Here is a 19,845-nt window from a genome sequence, read left to right on the forward strand (position 1 = left end):
AATCTATAGTGATTATCTAAGGCCTCGGTTTATGTGTAGGAGCATATGACTTAGAGTTATAGCTCTTGCAGAACACAGTTAAATCGTATACACAGGGAGTTAGAGTGCACTTTGCTTGTTAGTTTACTACCTGACTTTGTAAAATCTAGGCAACAATGATAAACTCATCATTCCACGGATGTCATGTTGCATTCAGAATGTAGTATTTCCAGTAAACTAAAATGTAAGAGATTTAGTCGTTTCTACATATCTTAAGTTTCTGGGGCCTTCTATTAAATTCTGCACTGCAAAGCTACTTAGCTAATTTCCAGTTAGATATAAAAGAAGTCAGTTTTGATTAGATTCATGTAGCTGATGGGTGCATTTAGTTTAAAATCTTACAACAGAAATTCTCTTATCTTTAGCAGAACACCTGGAGAAGGACCATTTAATTAATTTGTTTAATTTTACTTCTCAGTTTTTTTTTTAAACTCTCTGTTGTGGAAAATTTCATACATTTATAGATGTAAAGAGAGTATTTTGTGTACTCACCCCCCAGTTTCAACAATTGCTACTTGGACCAACCATGTTTCGTCTCTATGCACACCTGCTGCCCCCTCCCAAAACCAGGATACTGTATTACTTCATCCATGAATATTTCAGTATGTATGCGGAGGGCAATTTTAACTGCAGAAATCTACCTCTCAGGACATGACTGGATAAAACAAAGAGAGAAATCTATCGTCGAGGAGGGAGTTTTAAGATTCTATAACTTCTTTATTCATCTGTAAATTAGGAACATATTACTCATTGCAGAGGGCATTAAGATTAAATAGGTTACTGTGTTTGAATAGACTGCACAAATTAAAAAATGGCATAAATTGTAAGATATGTTGCTTAATTATATAAAATGAGCAATGCTTATGTTGAAGAATAGTTTGTTGATGCAATTTGTTAATCCAATACTAAATGGCCCATTGCTACTAAATCCATGTATATTACTCATGCAATTAATAAATATTTATTGAGCACCTGCTCCTAGCCAGGCTCAGCTCCTGCATGGAGTATTCAGTCTTATAGGGACCACAGAGAAATGCTTTACTTCAAAGCAGATTTTATATTACAATTTAAAGCCATAAAATGCCTTCTTCTGCACTATTTTAGGTAATTTTTCATTTCAAGATTAATCAATTGTTAACTAAAAGAAAAAAATGCAGCTTAATGAAAGAACTGAGAAGGAAATATGATTACATTTCATTAAAAGACAGCATGCAGTTAATTGGCATAATTCTCACTGAGTACCAGTTATTTTTAAAAACTTATATCTGCATTATTACTGGCAGGAAAATTACAGTGTAAAAGTGCATGTTTCTTTTTTTCTAAAGTGGTATTATGGTATTATGATTGTTTCATTTCAACTATAGTGAAATGTTCTCCCAGAGCAGTTAACACCAATAATGCAATTACATAAATCTAATGATACATCATAGTCAAAGGAAAGAGAAATTAGTGGGTTCTGTAGAACTTTATGAATTCCTAGCATTGATTAAAAGATCCACTGTGAATTACTGAAATTTTGCGAATTAGTGGGTGAGCAAGCAATTGATAAGAAACATTAATGGCCCCTATCTCATGGAGTGCATGCTATTTACTTCACGTTAGCTTATTCTTAACGACAGCAATTTTCATCATGGGCCAGTAAAGACAAGTCTTAATATATATTTCAAAAGAACAGAGAAGTCTTCACTAATAAAGTTCACGCCTGTGTACTGTGGTTTATTTTAACTTCTATGAAAGAAACAAGACTTTCCTTTTGAAGAATGTTAAGCTTTCTAAGTTTTATGATTCAAAATAAGAGATCATAAGGAGAGCACAGAGTCAGGAATGGCAAGAATCCAGCAGAGAAAAATCAGGAGCAATTTCTACTTAAAGGCGTAGTAATAAAAGGCTATTGTAATACAGAGGATATTATGGCATTGAGATAGTCAAAATCATGATTGGCGTTTTGGCACTGTATACAACGTGTCAAACACACAGAACAATTACCCTTTAGGTGTTATCTTATAGCCCAGACAGAAGAATTGGTTACAGATATTTGAAAAGAGCATGCTGCTTGGATCTTCACCAATACATACAAGGATAAGTGTTTAAAAAAATCCAGCCAGGAAAAATCTGGATAATCAGTGGAAAACTTCAATTTAATTTGAATTATTAGGATTTTGTGGATCCAACTTCAGACTAATAGTAACATTGAGGAATGAAGCATACTCCTACATGTACAAATGGAGCAGAGTTGAATGTTCCAAGGAGGCCGAAGAGCAATCGGGAGAGAAGCATGTTCTCTCAGTGTGAGATTTGCAGGGTTTTACCACTTCTCTTCCAATGACATTTGTCAGGTGCTTTTATCTTCACTACCCCTGTTTTAAAGTGTAATGATAATTTCTTTTTACTAGTGTAGTAAGTTTGTTCAGTTTGGAGAACGACTTATGCATCCATGAGCCTATCAGAGAACACAAAGAGAGAAAAATTGAAAACACTTGCTGTCTATAATTAATAATGAAACAAAGATTCGTTGAACGTCTTCTGAACATAAGGCATTGTGCTTGATATTGCGAAGGTTGTAAAAACTTATGGTCTCAGTTTTAAAGTAACTTACAATATCTTTGGGAAGCCGAGACACATATGCAGGAGAAAATTCCTAATGATTCCAGACAGTTTGGATAAATGCCAAATGAGGTATGTGGGTGATAGTTCAGGGAATTCCCTGGAGCGAAAGATCTGGCCTTGAAAACTCCTGGGTGGGAAGGAATAGCAGAAGTGCAGAAATTCTAGATATACCTGCTTAGCTCACTTTCAACTAAGAATCAAATTTTGGAAATGGCATTATTTTATGCTTTAATTTAATAGGCAGGAAAAAAGAAACCAAGAGAAGTCAAGAGACTTATCCAAGGTCATCGAACTAGTAACTGACAGACCTAGGACTGAAAGTTGAGTGTCCCGATTTACAATGCATAATATTTTTATACATGGTTTGAAAATCCGGGATAGCAGGCTGGTGCCAGATGGAAGAAGTTGTGGATACTTAGTTAAGGCGTTTGGATTCAGTCCTGGGTAGTGTGGACTAAAACCTTGAATTTCTCCAAAGTCCCCAACAATCAAATTATCAAACCGAAGGCTAATTCTTCCTTATTGTTCATATCCCCTTCTTGAATTTTCTTTTCTTCTTTCATTTTTCTTTTCATTTCTTTTTCCTCTTCTCTCCTCTTCTCTTCTCTTCTCTTTTCTTTTTGCTGTGGTTTCTACTTTACTCTTCTATCCTGGTTTCTCCATCTTACCTCTCCGAATACTTTCTTATTTTATCTTCCAACCCTGGCCTCTTAAATTTAGGTGTTCTGCTTCTCTTCTTGCTCTTCCTTTGGGTGAGCTTTATCCAGCCCCGTGATTTTTCATTTCATGTGACTTTGGATAAAAATCAGTTGTACAAAATGGGAACTCTATTTTCTATAATCACGTATCATTTTATTTTGAATCTCTGTTTCTGCCGATAGCAGAAAATGGCAGATGTAGCCATTATCACTTGTGTCAGTGTTTTTTGGCCTAAAAATTGTTTTCCTTTTCAAAGTTTCTCCTCTCTATTTCCTCCTCCCAATATGGCAGTTGGGCACAGGAGGAGCCTTAGGCATCCCCATGCAGATGGCGGAGAAATAAGGGCTCTGGGTGCTGTCTTCTCCTATTGGCTTCTGCTGACCTTAGCTGAGGTGAACTCATCTCCATGGCTTTGGGGGATCTGCCTTGGCATAGCTGGTTTGAGCTGTCTTTTCTATGCCCTCTCCTCCATGCAGTGTAGCCCGGCAAACTTGCCAGCCAGGACCACAGCCAACTTCAACATACCCAGTGGGACACACAGGAGCTGTGGATTCCCATCCATGCCACACGCAACCCATGGGGGACTTAGTGGGAGTTGGGTGCCATATATCAGTGCCCCCAACTCAGGTACCTTCTTTACCCTTTCCTACTCTTCTACCCCAAGTTCCAGTCATTCAATTATCTACTCATCCAATATTTATTGAAATCTATTAGATATCAGACACTATTCTAGGTGCTAGGTGTACCACAGTGAACAAACACAGATGAGATGTCCACCCTCATGAGCCTCATCTGAAGTGCCCATGTAAACCAAACAGAATATAATATGATGATGATCACAAAACTTCTTCGAAGTGTCCAGATTTTTCTGGCTGCATCTGGATTGCCCACCCAAGTTTCTTCCAACTGCCCTACTTCACTCCTGAAGTTCACCTCTGCTGGAGGGATGCGAGGAAGAAAAACATGGATGCTTGCGCATCTTCTGTCTTCCTGTTAGGTTCCTTCTCTGTGCTTCAGAAAGACTTCCCAGTCCTTTGTCCCCTCTGCCAGAAACTGCCCTTCCATCATGTCCTTTTTTCTTAGATGTTCTTTATCCCAGCCTTCCTTCTGGTTTATAAGCCTCAACCTCACGGCCTGGTCTCAATAGTATAAGAGCTTTGGGAGGAAAAGTACACAAAGTTTTCTAAGAATGCAAAATACACTGGGATGTGTTTTACAACATAATTTCCACACCCATTTTCTGAAGGACCTCCAAGCGACCTGTCTAATCTCAGCCTCTCCTGTGTGCCAGACCTAAATTTTGAATAGGTCCCTCACCTCACACTTAGCAAGTCCCGCAGTGAATGGATTTTACTCTCTTGACTCTGTCATGTTTTACACCTCATCACCTTAATTGGAACCTTGACATCTTCTTTAATTCACTCTCCTTCAAGTCTTACATCCATTTCATTAGCAAGCTCTTACCCATTCTATCTTTGAAATGTCTGACAAGTCCATCTTATCCTTTCAGTTCTTATTATCTCACGTTGGATCTTTGCAATAGTCAATTGTCTTGCCTCTAGTTGTTCGTTACTGCTAGCAGTGACTCAGTGTCCTACCTCTCCACTGTCCACAGGGGGTCATTAGGAAATATGGGAATGGGGTGGAATCAGGAGGAGTCATTTTTTTTTTTACCCCAATGACTTTGAATACTACTGGTACTTAAAGGACAGTGGCAGAAATGCTCTTATTCCAAGTGCAGGACAGTCCTATACAAAATGTGTGAAGCAGAACCAGTGGGAGATACATTTTGAGAAATTTATTGCAAAGAACTGGCTTATATGAGTGTGGGGGCTGGCTAGGCAAGTCCAAATTCCATAGGACAGGTTGGAGCTCTTGGACATGAGCTAAAGCCATGATCCACAGGTGTAATTTCTTTCCTTTTTTTTTTTTTTTTGTCTCAGAGAAGCCTCAGTTCTCTGAAGACCTTCCAAATGATTGAATCTGCTCCACCCAAGTAATCTAAAATCATCTCCTTCCCTTAGCCATCCTCTTCGTGCCTACCAATATGATCTTTCAAAAAACCCACATCTCATCTTGATAAATTATTCATGCTCAAAATGGTGAGTAAATATTCATACAGTGAGTCCTAGAAATCTACTCTAAGCTTTTGGTGAGTTAAGAAAGAAAGATTTCTATGATAATTTGATATTGTCAAGCTATTTAAATATGGTACACATAATTATCATTTTAAATTCCATCTATTTTGGGGGACAAGGCAGCTAGTAGAGTGCTAATGAGCAAAGATTATTTTCTAAATTCACAAACCTTTCATAATTTTATTTCTTTTTCGTGGAATTCTTATTGTTTTCAGATATAATCTATATAAGTTCTTAGCAAACTTTATTCACAGAAATTTGATATTTTTTTAATATTCTCCAATATCTTTAAAGTTAACCACTTAAGAATTGAGCAAATATGCAAGCATTCGAGTCTCATGTTCTTAGTGCAAATTTTTTAAACTGTTGAGTATTTATCTTAGTTGCTTTATGTTTATTAGGCCACATGTCATTTGCAGTTGCAGAGCACACCACTAAAGATGTGTGTCTGCAGTCTTCTGCTAAGAAGTTAAATGTAGAAAATGATATATTTTAAAAGGACGGTATTTTTGTGAACATCTTTGCTTTTATTGTCTGGTTAATTGACTGAATTTCCCCCAAGGCTGTGAAAATGCAACAAGTAATGATGCAGCAAAAGAAGCATCGGGAAAAATCGTGACTTGTTTTAGAAATACTCTATATTTGTTATGTTTTAAGAAAACTAAACCATGCCTTCTAGGCTCCCATACAGATATACATGTAATTCTTATATTTACCCTAAGACCCTCTTCTCTTTTTATTGAGATATAATTTATATACAAGTAAAATGTACAAAATTTAAATGCTAAGCTTAATAACTTTTGACACATGTATAACCCCTACCCCAAACCAGATCCAGAGCATTTACATCACCTCAGAAAGTTCCCTCATATCCCCGCTCATGCAGTTCCCTGCCCATGGACAGACCGTTGCAATTTCTGTTACTATAGATGATTTCAGCCTAGTGTTTGACTTCATATATAAATCAGACAATACGCACTCTTTAGTGCCTGGCTTCTCTCACATGACACTGAGAGATTCATCCATTTTGTCGTGTATAGTAGTAATTTGTTTATATTACTAGAGTATTATGTCATATGAATACATCATAATTTATTTTTTCTCCTGTTGATCAACACTTATATTGTGTTTCTAGATTTGGGCTTTATAAGTAAGACTGCTGCAAATTTTCTTGGATAACTCTTCTTGTGGATATATCTTCGTTTTTCTTAGATAAATACTTAAGAATATAACTTCAGGATCATAAGGTAGTTAGTTATATCGTTAACTTTAAAAGAAACTACCAAACAGTTCTCCACTTTAAGGGACAATGTATGAAATTGTTCCATATTCTTATAAACATTGATGTTGTCAGTCTTTTAGCTTTTAGCCTTCGTAATGGTTTTAAAAGGTATCTCTTTGTGGTTTTAATTTGCATTTTCCTGATGACCAAGGATGTTGAGTACCTTTAAATGTGTTTATTGGTTATTTATCTATCTCTTTGTATCTGTGAAATATCTGTTCAAATTTTTGGCCATTATTTTATCGAATTTGTTTTTGTTATTTTTTAGGATGTTCAGCTATGACTCTCTCATCAAACATATGTATTGCAGATAGTTTTCCCAGTCTATCACTTGACTCATTATTTTATTTCTGATGAGCAGACATTGTTGTTAAATTTTAATTTTGTTAAAATACAATTTATTTGTTTAGTTTTTTGTGTTCTTTTGTTGTCCGTGCTTTTTGCATTCTTGTTTCCTATCCCAACGTCGCAAAAATAAACTCTTTTTTTTGTGCGTATATTCTTTGTGATTACAGCTTTAATGTTTAGGTCTGTGATCTATTTTGATGTAGTTTTGTTTATAGAATAATGAAGAAATTGAGTTTAATTTTTTTCCAGATGAGTATTCAATTTTTCCATCATCATTTCTTAAAATGCCTAATATTTCCCTATTAATTTTATTAGATATCTTTGTTAAAAGTCATTTGACAGTATATATGTGGATCTTTTTCTGAACTCTATTCTATTCCATTGATCTATATGTCTGTTCTTAGACCAATACGACGGTATCTTGATTTTTGTAGCTTTTCAACAAGTTTTGAAATCAGGTTGTGTAAGTCCTCCAATTTTGTTCTTCTTTGTCAAGTGTGATTTGGCTGTTCTAGATCTATTTTATTTCCTTATTAATTTTAGAATCAGCTTGCTGATGTCTTCAAAAAATCATGCCAAAATTTTGATTTCTACCCTTTGTTTTAACATGGAGATCTTTTTACAACCCTGTAAAAAAAAAATCGATCTTTTATTTCACTTATTCAACAAAATTTATTGACCATCTACTTTCTTCTGGGAACTGTTCTAGTCTGATGTTATAACAGTGAACAAAACAGTCAAAGAAACCCACCTTCATAGTGGGAGAAGACAAATAAATGAATAAAAAATTTAAGTGCAATGGATGAAAATATAAGAAGGTAAGGTAATAGAAAGTGATTGGTAGATGTGGAGAGATAGGCTATTTTAAAAAGAGATGTCACGGAGAGCTTTTATAATTACATGACATTTGAGCAGAGGCCAGAATACATTAAAGGGGTGAGTCATGCAAATATCTGGAGGCACAACATTGATGGCAGAGGAAACAGCAAGTCCAAAGATCCTGAAGTGGGAACGTTCCTGCCAAGTTCAAGGAGCAAGCAAGGAAGTCTGTGTGGTTGCAGTGCAGTGAAGCATGAGGAGACAGTAGGAGACTAGGAGGCTATAGTTCATGCCATAGACTTGAGTGATGCGAGTTTAGTGAAAGGAAGTGACATAATGTTTTTAAATGATAAGGTTGGCTGCTGCATAGGAACAGACTGCTGAGAGTCAAGAGTGGAAGCAGGAAGATTGATTAAGAGGAGATTGCATTTGGACCAGGCAAAAAATCTTGGTTACTCTTTTCCTTGACTTTTAATTCTCTGTCTACCAGTTCTTAAACAGTTTGATATTCTGATATCATGTGCTAAACGTGGAGTTTAACTGGAATTATACTTTTCCTCATGTAATTCTATGTTAAAAATGGAACAGTAAGTGGTTTTCCAATTTGTAGGTTTCATCTAGAGTGATACTACCCATATCTAATTCTATACTGTTTAATGCCTTTAAGCATTGCTGGTTTTCAATTGCATTTCTTGTTTTTTAGCAATCCAAATTAGAATGTCTTAAAATTTGCATTGTTTTCTCTATGTGTTGTTTCTTCTATGATAAGCAATATTGCCTGATTCTGGCCTCTTTTGAAAATGCTTTTGGAAATATTAACATACATATTCAGTTCTTTTTGTCTCTCCTATCTTGAAACAAAATGTTGGTCAATAAATGTTTATTTAGACCTTACCAACTGTGTTTGTAATAAGTGATATTTTCAGATTATGACACTGTTCTCCTCATCTTTATTAGTCTTATTACTTCTAGCAAACTTGTCTTTGAATTAGGAATAGTAGGTTAGTTATGGGGTGGCAGTAAAACATTATAAAACACTATAAAAATTTCAGTAAATTTTATAAAACATTATAAAAATTTCAGTAAATTTGATATTGAAATTTTATATTGAATTATTATAATGAATTCATTTTCTAATTTTATTTAATTTAGTGACAGTTCATTAATATATTCTTATGCTTTTAAGAAGTTCTAATTAAGAGTGTTGTGATAATAATGTATCATAATTATGTGCATTTCATTATATTAAAGCAAAATGTTTAGCTTCATATGAATTTTTTAAGACATTCAAAAGAATAATTAATATCCAAACTAGAAGAGAACATTTTTCTTTATTATATAATATTTATAAACTTAGCTATCTTCAAAGCCCCCGACACTAGTTTTTCTGGTTTAAATTGAACGTGTTATTCTTCTGCTTGACACATGGTACATGCATGAGAGAAAGGAAATGCTTTTGGATTATATTAATGAAATTAGACATTATCCAAACAATTCTGGACATAAAAGAGTTCCATCTACCACAGTGAGGGACGAGGCTCCAGGTGTGCAACATTATTCCAGCCCTCTGTGATGGCGAAGCCTCTCTAGAGCGAGGTCCTGGAGAGGAGCTGCTCATTGTGCCCATTAACGTGGGTGATCCACTCACGTATGGCCTGTGTCTATGTGGCCTCTTTGACCATCTGACTGCATTACCTGCTTTTTTTAATACTTTGAAATTTAGGGACTAAGTTGATGTATAATAATATGCAGTTCATGATCTGTCTATTTTAAATTTTCTTCATGCTATCACCCATGAAAAGCATAGAACTTGGTTTGCCCCTGAAAAGATATCACGTCAGCCAGATGAATGTTTGTCAAGCACTAGAGAGCCCAAAATATATGTGTTTAAGGTCATAGTTATTAACTAAACAAATGGAAGAAATTGGGTAAAGATATAGCTCAAGTAGAATATGAATATTTAGAATACAATAGAAATAGTGCATTCTTTATGATTCTAAAGTAAAGCTTCTACAGGATATAGCTGGTGTTATGCATTATATTTATTTCTTTTCTTTCTCTCTGTCCTTATAAAACTAACATTCTGGGCAATTAAAAAAATTACAATAGTTTTAATAAAATAGGCCCTCTTAATTCTTTCCCTACTGTTGCAGTTAACTTGGGTGATGTCAGTCTGTTCCTGTTAGAATTGCTATTCAACTAAAAATGTATTATGATCTGCTCCACACATAAAAATTACATTATAATGAGCAAAACTCAGCCAAACATAATTGTGCCTATATCAGCAATTGTAACAGGAAGCTTCTTCTATAATGGTGATAATTACCATATCAACGATAATTTTATTGTATGATATGCATTGTCTTTTCCTTTGGTGCTCTATTGATAGTTAGAATGTGTCCATCAGTTCCTAGGTGATACAAATGCCAAAAAATTTAAACTCTCTCTCCTAATCCTAGAAAAATCATCATTAGAAAGTAAACAAAATGAGAGCAGCCGAATTCCATCCCCCAAGGCTATACCTTTTAACCTGTAACTCTTTTTAACAGGTTTATGTTCTTGCTGGAGGCAACTTATGAAAACATCTTAATGGCCTCAACTCTCATACTGAAAACATCCAATCATCTCTGACTTTGGCCTGCTGAGTTACAGAGGCATATTGTCTGTAGTTGCTGGGCTGGTCATCTCTAAAATGTGAACTTTACAACTTTTCCTAAGTGCAAAGGGGGAAAAGGAAGGGAAAAGTTCATTCCTATTCACAGGTGCATCACCAAATAGTCCCTTCAGCTCTTACAGAAATTTCACAATGTGGGATCCTGTGTAAAAGGGCAAGACGAAAAATACAGAAGTTACAAAAACTTCTCCTCCTATAATGGAATTCATCTGCTTTTCTAGCCCTTCTCTACTTTTTATATCAACACAGGAATTATTTATTGAGCATTTACTATGTGCGAAGTATCTAGGAATTTAAAAGGGACTGAAATAGCATCTCCATTCTCTAAGGTGTGAATTGGATAATAACTTGGGTACTCAAATATTCACAAGCAAAAACTCTGGATATCACATTTGAGAAAGCATGTCTACGGTGACATACAGTTTATAGCAACTTCCAAAAACTACGTAATTTTTTGAAGCAAAAGCTACTGCAAGAGATTATAGAAATAGAATTTTTAAACCAAAACAAACTGCCTGTTCTACATTACTTTATCATACCTTCCACGTTTATAGTTTGAAAAAGCATCTCTCCAAGAATGGGCTTCCCTTTATCAGAATTTAAACAAACATCCAATTACCTGTGGATGCAATTTTGGCCATTGCAAATAACTGTTGATTTGCAACCCAACTGGTTCTTGGGTATCGGTGGCAAGTCAAATCTCCTTAAGTCTGGAATCGCCTATATAGGACTCACAGCTTCTCCCCAGTCTTCATTTGTCCAAAGAAAAATGTTACTCCAATGTCTTATCCATGTCCATTCTTAAGAGAAAAAAAAACTTTTGCTGAAGCTTTGCTAGTTTTAGAGATATATGGATTCCGGCATCTAATTGCATCAATGCAATGAAAAGTTTACTCACTCAAAAATAATCTTTTGTCTTTTTTTCTACATTGATAACCTTGACACATCTTGGGTATACAGTCCTTAGAATTGTAGTCTTTAGAATATGGCAAGAAATGATTTCTTTGGAATAAAAAAGATAAAAGAGAAAGCCTTAAATTGAATGTTCATTTTAATATAAATTTCTAATGACCTCGGTTGAGGATAGTTGGAGGAAGAAAGATCTGTGGGTTGGGACAGAAATAGGAGGAGGGCATGGAAGAGGTTGAGTGGGTTGTACAGGAAAGTTTTGAGCCTTAGAAGGAGCTCCTGGGTTTGGTATCAGGGTCTTGGGAGGAACTGAGGCTGGTGTTGGAAGCCCTTTATGAGCCTTACGCATTAGAAAAATTTTTGAGAAGCACACATTCAGCTCTGCCAAAGGGTATCCAAAGCATTTTCCACTTCAGGTTTGAGCTTAGTAGACCAAGGTGGACCCAAAATGCAGGAAGGAACAATTCCGAGTCATAAAAGTAGGAAGACTTTGAGCAGTGAATGGAAGACTATAGAAAGAAAATTAAAATGCACCTTCAACTGCATGTTAGTTCAACAGAGCAAGAAATATCTCCAAGCATCTTGGTAAAATTAAGGAAGGAACAATGAAAAATTCTCAGGAAAAAGAGGTAACATAAATTTATTGGACAGTTTGCAGTGCACAAATGTCTTTGGTAGTCTTTGTATTTTTTTTTCTTCTTTAGCGAACATAAATAATGAAAACTTTCAGAGGTTTAATTCTAATTTCAGTCATTCATAAGGTATTAGATTGTCTTCATCTGCAAATTTTACCACCATGGAGTTTTTAGGAACTTGCTCCTTGAAGCCTTGAGTGTCGCTTTAATTTTAGGAAAAAATATCTGGAAAAAAAAGACATGAACTTGTATCTCTAGCAAACAGTTTTCATCATTTGTAGCCTTTTAGTCATGACTAAACAACCTCTGACACACTTCATGAGTAGATATTTTTCCCTTTCAATAAATGTGGCCGTTTGCTTTTTTCTCATGTTCTTTACCTATTATCCTTTCCTTTTTTATGGCCTTTTTTTCTTTGTCTTTTCATCCTCTTGGTCAATACTTCAGGTTTCTCAACATTGTTTAGCTCCACAGCCTAAGAAGGTTTTACACATTTGTCTCAAACTGTCCCACACAATAAACGTGTTATGTACTGAGAATTACTTGAGTAAAGAACTAAGCAATACTTTTCTGCTGAGTCAGATGTAGTTTCTTCCCCTCTGTCTTTTTCTTAGAAAAATGAAGTCCAGCATTTAATGAGAGTAATTTTTTTCTTCTTTTATTTTTATTGAACTTTTGGCCATAATCGTGCAGTCCTACTAATACCGTTTAGGGAAATGGGGACTCTCGTGGCCAGATAGTCACCTTGTGGTGCTATCGCAATAGGAATGCTGCCAGAAGTTTGGAGGAGACTGGAAGAGCACGGGGCTAGCTCTGTGGAGCCTGTTAATGTCAGGCAGTGGCATGGGGTCTTAAGTGGTTTGAAAATCCTCTTCTCTGCAGCTCTCCATCTTCCTCCTTCCTTCCTTCCCTCCCTCCCTCTGCATAGCCTGGCTGCTTCTGCTACTAATTTCTCTTGAGCATGGAAGAAACTAGACCTTGCTTATTCACTGTGGTGCTGAGATGATTTCATAGCAAATATTTTAAAAATAATTTAAGGGAGAGAAATTTCAGTTTAACTGAAACATATTTATTCCTTAGTGCTACTTTTTTTTTCAGCAGATTGCACAAACCTTCGTTACCGAGCATCTTTCCACGTCCATTCTTTTTTGTCCACTGGCAAATTGCAGACCTCCTTTTTTTTTTTGTAGTTACGAACTGAATGAATTCTTAGACTATGTATAGGTGGACCTACTGATGCTATTCACCGCACATATTTATAATGCTATTTTGAGCATTTTAATATGTTCTGATGATTTGGATTTTGTAGAAAGAAGGAAAGAAGTGGCTATTAAAAATTGAATTTCTCTTTCAGGAAACCTTTGAGAAGGCAAGTCTGAGCAGCAGCAGCAGTGGAGCAGCCAGCCTGAAAAGTGAATTTTCTGAAAGTGCAGACCTGCCCCCGGAAGCTTTCCAGGCCTCCTGTGGCAAAGAGGAAGACAGGGCCTGTGATGAAATCCTGTCAGATGACACCTTCAACTTGGAAAATATCGAGAAAGGTATTTCTAGTGAAAAGGTAGCAGCATGAATGCACTCTTGACTCCTTATTTCAAGGTTTATTTGCTTTTATTATTATTATTATTATTATTTTTGTTAATGTGCAGATATATATTCGGAGCTAGACGACGAATTGGACATTTCGGATAACTCCAGCAGCTCCCATTCAAGCCCTTTGAAAGAGTCTACATTCAGTAAGCTTTCTCTACCCGTTTGTGGATTCCAGCAGGTAGCAGTTTGGGGATCGTACTCGGGAGTCAAGTACATGTCATCACGTACATAACCCAGTAGTTTGTCTTTCAGGTGCAATGCTAATTAGGACAGATGTGTCTATCCCTGTCAGAGCCTAGAAGCCAACCAGCACTGTGGTTTTCTGTTGCCTCAGCTATTCAACAAATAGTTTCATTATTTCTACCAGCAAATGCAGGCTCTAACTGGGGAGTGGAGATAACTAATTTGGAGACAAACTAAATAACTACGGGAATAATGGAAGTGACCTTTTATGAGTGTGTTTAGGGGTTAGAAACCTGGAGAAGAAATTAGTGTTGGTGTAGACTAAGTTTTGTACTATTTTATTTACCTTACTATAAAGGGACGTATGATACTTAAAACACTAAAGTAAAAAATATTTTAATTGTTTAGAACTATGAAAAAATATGATATATAAATTCAGTCCATATGTCAATCTCAACTCTTAATTTGAAACAGTAAAGAAAATAGTCACACTGGGGTATGGGAAAGAAAAGATATATTTAAATAAAATTTAAAGATTTTAAGAAAAGATAGGATTCTATTTACTCAACAAATCTGAACCTGAAAGAAAAGAGCAGTTATAACAGCAGATAGAGAGAAAAGGAAAACTCTTTTAAAAGAGTAAGTTGATAGAATATTAAATAGGATATATAGAAATACTCTGAAATAAATTAAGTGTAAATAATTTCTTCTCACCAATAACTATGTCAAAAAAGGTTTAAAATAGTCTCCCCAAGGATAAAAGTAGAGCCTTAAGGATTTAGCTTGAATCTTTGTCCCTTTCCAACTGAACTGGTCCATCAAAATGGTGACCAGACATTCTAGATTTTCTGGGACAGTACCAGTTTTCAGCACTCTGCTCTGTTTTCCCTGTAAATCTCAGACAGCTAGATAGACTGTCTTGATGTGCAATTGAGAAAACATGAATATTATACAGTAAAAACATTCATGCATATAAACATGTGTAGCATGTTCTAGAAGCAGTTAATTCCTGACTGTTCGAGGGGACTTCAGTGTGGTGTATCTCCAGTAATGATGGTGGGGCAGGTCAGTGGGGAAGCAGGAAAGGAAAGCCGGACCCTTAAATTTGCTTGTGGTGGTGACTTGTAGCTCTCTCAGCAAGGGTTTTAGATATTTTATGGTTCTTTTGTTAGCTGTTAATAACAGCGTTTCTTCGCTTAGTGACTTTTCGTTGGAAAAAGACCCTTAGAAAAACCCATCAAGTGCGTAGTACTTTGCAACATTATATTTTAGCCAATGCTTTCATAAATGAAGACAGTCTTTATAATACATACAATTGCTCAGATAATACGATGCAACATTTTTAAACAAACAAATGAATAAATTAAATATTTATTTTTAATAGAGAGTATGGAAAGTTATTTTTATTTTCTTGTTTCAGGCATTTTAAAGAGAAGTTTTAGTGCTTCAGGAGGAGAAAGACAATCCCAAACAAGGTAGGTACACATTGAGCTCCTAGAAATATTTTTAGACTGCAGAATTGAGTTATTGGTGGCTAAATTGAAACCTGATAGCTGGAAATTACCGCAGACATGTGATAATAGAGGCTATTAGAGCCCACCCTCCCAGAACTGATTGCTGTTTACCAAACAGCAACCTGGGAAGAGTAGCAAGCTTGGACCTGGGTTTTAGTCTACTTTTGTGATCTTAAGCCAATCGGTGAGTCTTTTTGAGCTCAAGGATGATCCAGGGAGGTTAAGCCAGTTGTGCTTCATGAGATTATCAAGGTGTTCTTTAGTGGGCTAAAGTGCCGAGTGCCATTTTTAGAAGTAACAGAGAGAACATAGGAAAAAGAAGCAGTCTGAAACCCTAAGAAGAACTAGAACGAGTGATTGTGGGGACTTGGGACCTGAGTTAGAAGACCCTCGAGGGATCACCAGACTTGCAAACCCCTCCCATTCCACATCTTTGGCTTTTCACTCCTAACCCTCCAGCTCTGCTTCCACTTGCCAAACACAAGGAAGCCACACACAGGAGCCTGGAACTGTGGGAGCTCTAGTTCACTTGGCCAAGCACGTGAGGGGATGGGGGCGGGAGATGTGAGCCTGGCTGTAAAGTTGGAGTACCATGGAGTGGCTGTGTCCTCCTCAACTCTGGCATCAGAGCTTCTCTACCTTAAACACATCATGAGTTCAGTAGAGTTTTGCGAGCTAATCTGGATATCTATCACTGCCTGGAACAGTATTTGCATAGGAACAGTATTTGCACATGCTCTCCCCCGAAATAATAAGTGCACTTTGGAATCTACCGCTTCCTTTTAAGGTTTATGATTATTTCTATTTTTAAGAACATCAAAAAGGCTTGTCCTCTCTTATTAAATACTTTATTCAGTGTTATGAAGTTGTTTAAATATATAGCAAAAATGCAAAACAAGTATTTTATTACAAAAATAAATTAAGACATATGTGTGTGCTCCCCATTTAGGAGAATTTTATATTAAAATGGAAATTTCCAATCAGATGAATTTAGGAATCTTAGCATTGCCAAATAACTCCACTCCTTTTTCTGAAAGGATTCATAGAAGATTGTCTTATTTGCAAGAATTCAGTTGAAATCCAATCCTTCAAAAAATAAAAAAAAACATATGTACTGTATATTTTACAGCTTGAAATGGTTTTTAAAAGTTAGTCATTCTTTAAACATTTTATAGTAAATTGGATGAACTGGAATCAACAGAATGAGGGCATTCAATCTAAAGCTCATTGAAATAGGGATATTACAGAGCGGGCTTTAACGTAGGGTTGATGACCAAGTCAGCCACTGGAAAATGGAAAATGGAATATGTTGGGTTTGAGGGTACTGGGAAGAGCAAAATGGCAATGAATTTCAGAATGAAGAACCTGCCTAGCAAAATGCTGGGAGTGGTGGTGTTCAGTTAGGTGGCAACAGTTGACGAGTCAGAAGGTGCATACATGGGTGAATAGGTGAATAGGTCCTGACCTAAAATAACATTTGCAAAACTGTGCCATGTGTGTGATACAGTGGGATATGCCACTGGGGGACACAGGTTGCTTTAAGATAAGCCCTCTTCTCTCAAGGAACTCACAGCATAATAGAGAGACAAGGGCAAACTTGAGAAAGAAATAAATGACAGGACAGCCTGTGATTCACGCCAATTAAGAGGAAAGAAAATTACTTTTTTACTTCCTTCCAGGTATGCCCAAGCTTCTCTTAATTAAAAGTAGACAACGCTAACTCGTATTTCTGATTCTTTAAAAGGCATTAAATAAAGCTAAAGTTATTTGCAATCTAATTTGTTTAGAATTTTCCTGGGTTTCTTGGTTTATTAATGTGAAATGTAAACCCCCCTCCTGAAAAATATTTAAAAGCTAAACAAGAAGTTGCAGTATAAAAGAAGTTTGCAAAGCTACAAAATAGAATAAAAATAAATTGAAAATCGAGCTTGTAGAGATTTTTGGCTATTCTGTGTCAAATATTAAATGGTAGAACAGTTACAGTGAGACCTTTATTGGCTCCTAAAACAAAGGAGTTGGTCTCAATTAGAAAAAGCCACAGAGAAGTACATATTTGATCTGAGCACATCTTCCAGAGTTTAGAATTCAGACTTGGCCCTAGCTAAATAGTATACAGAGAAAGCTTAAGCATAAACTCTCCACTTTGGTCAAATCAGATATCAGGAGCTAGAGGAAACCAATTGCCTGCTATAGAACCAAGTTACCTCCCTAATAACCTGAGGTAGATTTTTTTGCAGGGAAAATAGGCCAGGTAAATGGATAATACATGAGCAAATGAAACCATAAAGGGCAGCCCCTACCTCCTTAGAGAAGAATTGAAGTCTCTAGGCTGGTGAAAGAACACATAATATTAGAACTGGAAAGTACCCCCTGCCATCATCAAATAATAAAACTTTTTTTCAGGAATATAATTAAAGGCGAAACCAGGAGACAACCAGTCCCCAACTCTTAGAAGTCCATGTTCCTTCTGCGAACTATGTAGCAGAAGTCATATGAAACTGGCAAATAATTCCTTTGGGCTCCCTTTCTTGCCATATTCTTCCCCAGATCTCAATTTTCCATCCTCATTTCGCCTAAAGTCCGGGAAGCTAAAGTCAAAGCTCAGAAACCAGATCAGTGGCGAGAGCCCCATTCTTTGGCTTCTGGAAATGCAGCCATTCATGAAGCAGAGGTGACTCATCAAATCCCCATTCCCAAATCCCTCCCACCAGGATGCCATGCAGTAGCCAATCCCAGAGCTCTCCTGGACCCCCAGGAAACCTGGAGATGCTAATGTAGCATTTTTAATATTACAGAAGTAGAGCATGGGGAACTTCCAGTTGACTCCCATTTCCTAACAATAAATGGGTCATTCACACTACAAATATATTCACTTAGCATAATTTGCTCATAGATAGGCCTTTGGTTTACTAGAGTAGAGATTTGCCTTGATCTCTTTGTTCTTTGCATGTCATAAATAGGAGTATCACTTGGGATACTCCTAAAGCTGTTTATCAATCTGAGAGGTCACAAAGTAACTGCTTTAGCAGCCATCACTCGTACTCCATTGAGTGCTAACTAGTTAGATGAAGATGTAGAGCCATGAGAAAACTAGATCTGACTACATTTAATGTTTCATCTAGTAAGTAACAAGAGGCAGATGAAAATGAACTTAATAGTGTATTTTTTTATATATTGCTTTTAATGAATGCACACAGATCATGTAATTGTATATGTGAACAACTTTCTTGAATGAAAATGTGAGAAGTTATTTTAACAGCTTCAATGAGGTATAATTCACACAAAATAAACTGCACAAATTTAAGTGTGTAATTGATAAGTTTTGAGTATGTATATCCTTATAAATCTCACAATTAAGATAGTGAACATATCCACCTAAAAGTGTCCATTTGTGCCCCTTATTCCTACAGCTCACTCCCCACCCCAGGCAATCGTTAATCTGCCTGCTGGACTATAGATTAGTTTGCATTTTTGAATTTTATATAAATGGAATTACATACTCTTATTTGGCTTCTTTCAGTCAGCATAATTATTTTGAGATTTGTCTATGTTGTTTTGTGCATCAATAATTCATTTCTTTTTGTTGTTAAGTAATATTCCATTGTAAGGATATACCACTGTTTGTTAAGCCACTCGTCTGCATTTGAGTTCCAGTATTTGGCTATTAAAGCTTCAATGAACATTTCTGTCTTATACGGACATGTACTTTTTGTTATCTTGGGTAAATACCTAGAAAAGAAATGGTTGGATCATATAGTAAGTTTATGCTTAACTTTTTAAGAAACTGCCAAACTTTTTTAGAATAGTTGTGTCATCTTTACATTCCCAGTTTGAGAGATTTGAACTCAATGTGTAAAATTGACAGGGGTTGAAGTGAATAATAGCGTTTGTAGAAATCTTCTTTTATTCCGATGTGCGCATCATTGAAATCATAAGGAATAAGAGGGAAAATGGAATTCAGTTTTTATGGTCAAACTCTCACAAAATATTATCTACTTTGAAATAATCATGTGAAATAAATAGCCTTATTGCTAATGTTTGTTTAACGTTTTGTGCACATTGACAGTCAAAAGTTGGGTTAATGTCTGTTTCAAGAAAAAAGCAATTTAAAATGTAATAATTAGGACTTTCTTTGAAATGCTCAACTTTAATCATTTTCAATAATCTAACTGATCTAAAATCTCCTGCCTCTGATACTACTTGCTACGAAAGAATTAAGAATGGGCTTGGCTTTTGCTAGTTCCTATCTGAGCTTTAAAGTCTCACTCAGTATATATATATTTCGAATCCAATAAGTGATAGCATTTTATTCCAATTTACAAATAAAGTATCCTATAAAGTGGAATTTGATGCCAAACACAGGGCCTTCAACCTCTTTCATTATCACATACATGCAGGTCCTAGTAAGCTT

At 36.0% G+C, this 19,845-nt stretch overlaps 1 protein-coding gene across 5 annotated transcripts in view; it reads left to right on the forward strand.

The window, feature by feature from the left end:
• Positions 1–19,845, forward strand: part of NEK10 (NIMA related kinase 10) — a 186,153-nt gene that overhangs the window by 123,537 nt on the left and 42,771 nt on the right. For all 5 annotated transcript variants that reach the window (XR_005647358.1, XM_039836712.1, XM_039836713.1 and 2 more), the window contains 3 exons: positions 13,505–13,688; positions 13,794–13,880; positions 15,341–15,395. Coding sequence is in view for 4 of the 5 variants with exons in the window: in XM_039836712.1 (XP_039692646.1) it covers positions 13,505–13,688; positions 13,794–13,880; positions 15,341–15,395 (326 nt within the window). In the remaining variant the exon portion in view is untranslated. The remainder of the gene's footprint in view (positions 1–13,504; positions 13,689–13,793; positions 13,881–15,340; positions 15,396–19,845) is intronic.

This window comes from Pteropus medius, unplaced genomic scaffold (genome assembly GCF_902729225.1).
Source record: "Pteropus medius unplaced genomic scaffold, Ma_sr-lr_union100, whole genome shotgun sequence".
Taxonomy (NCBI): Eukaryota; Metazoa; Chordata; class Mammalia; order Chiroptera; family Pteropodidae; genus Pteropus; species Pteropus medius.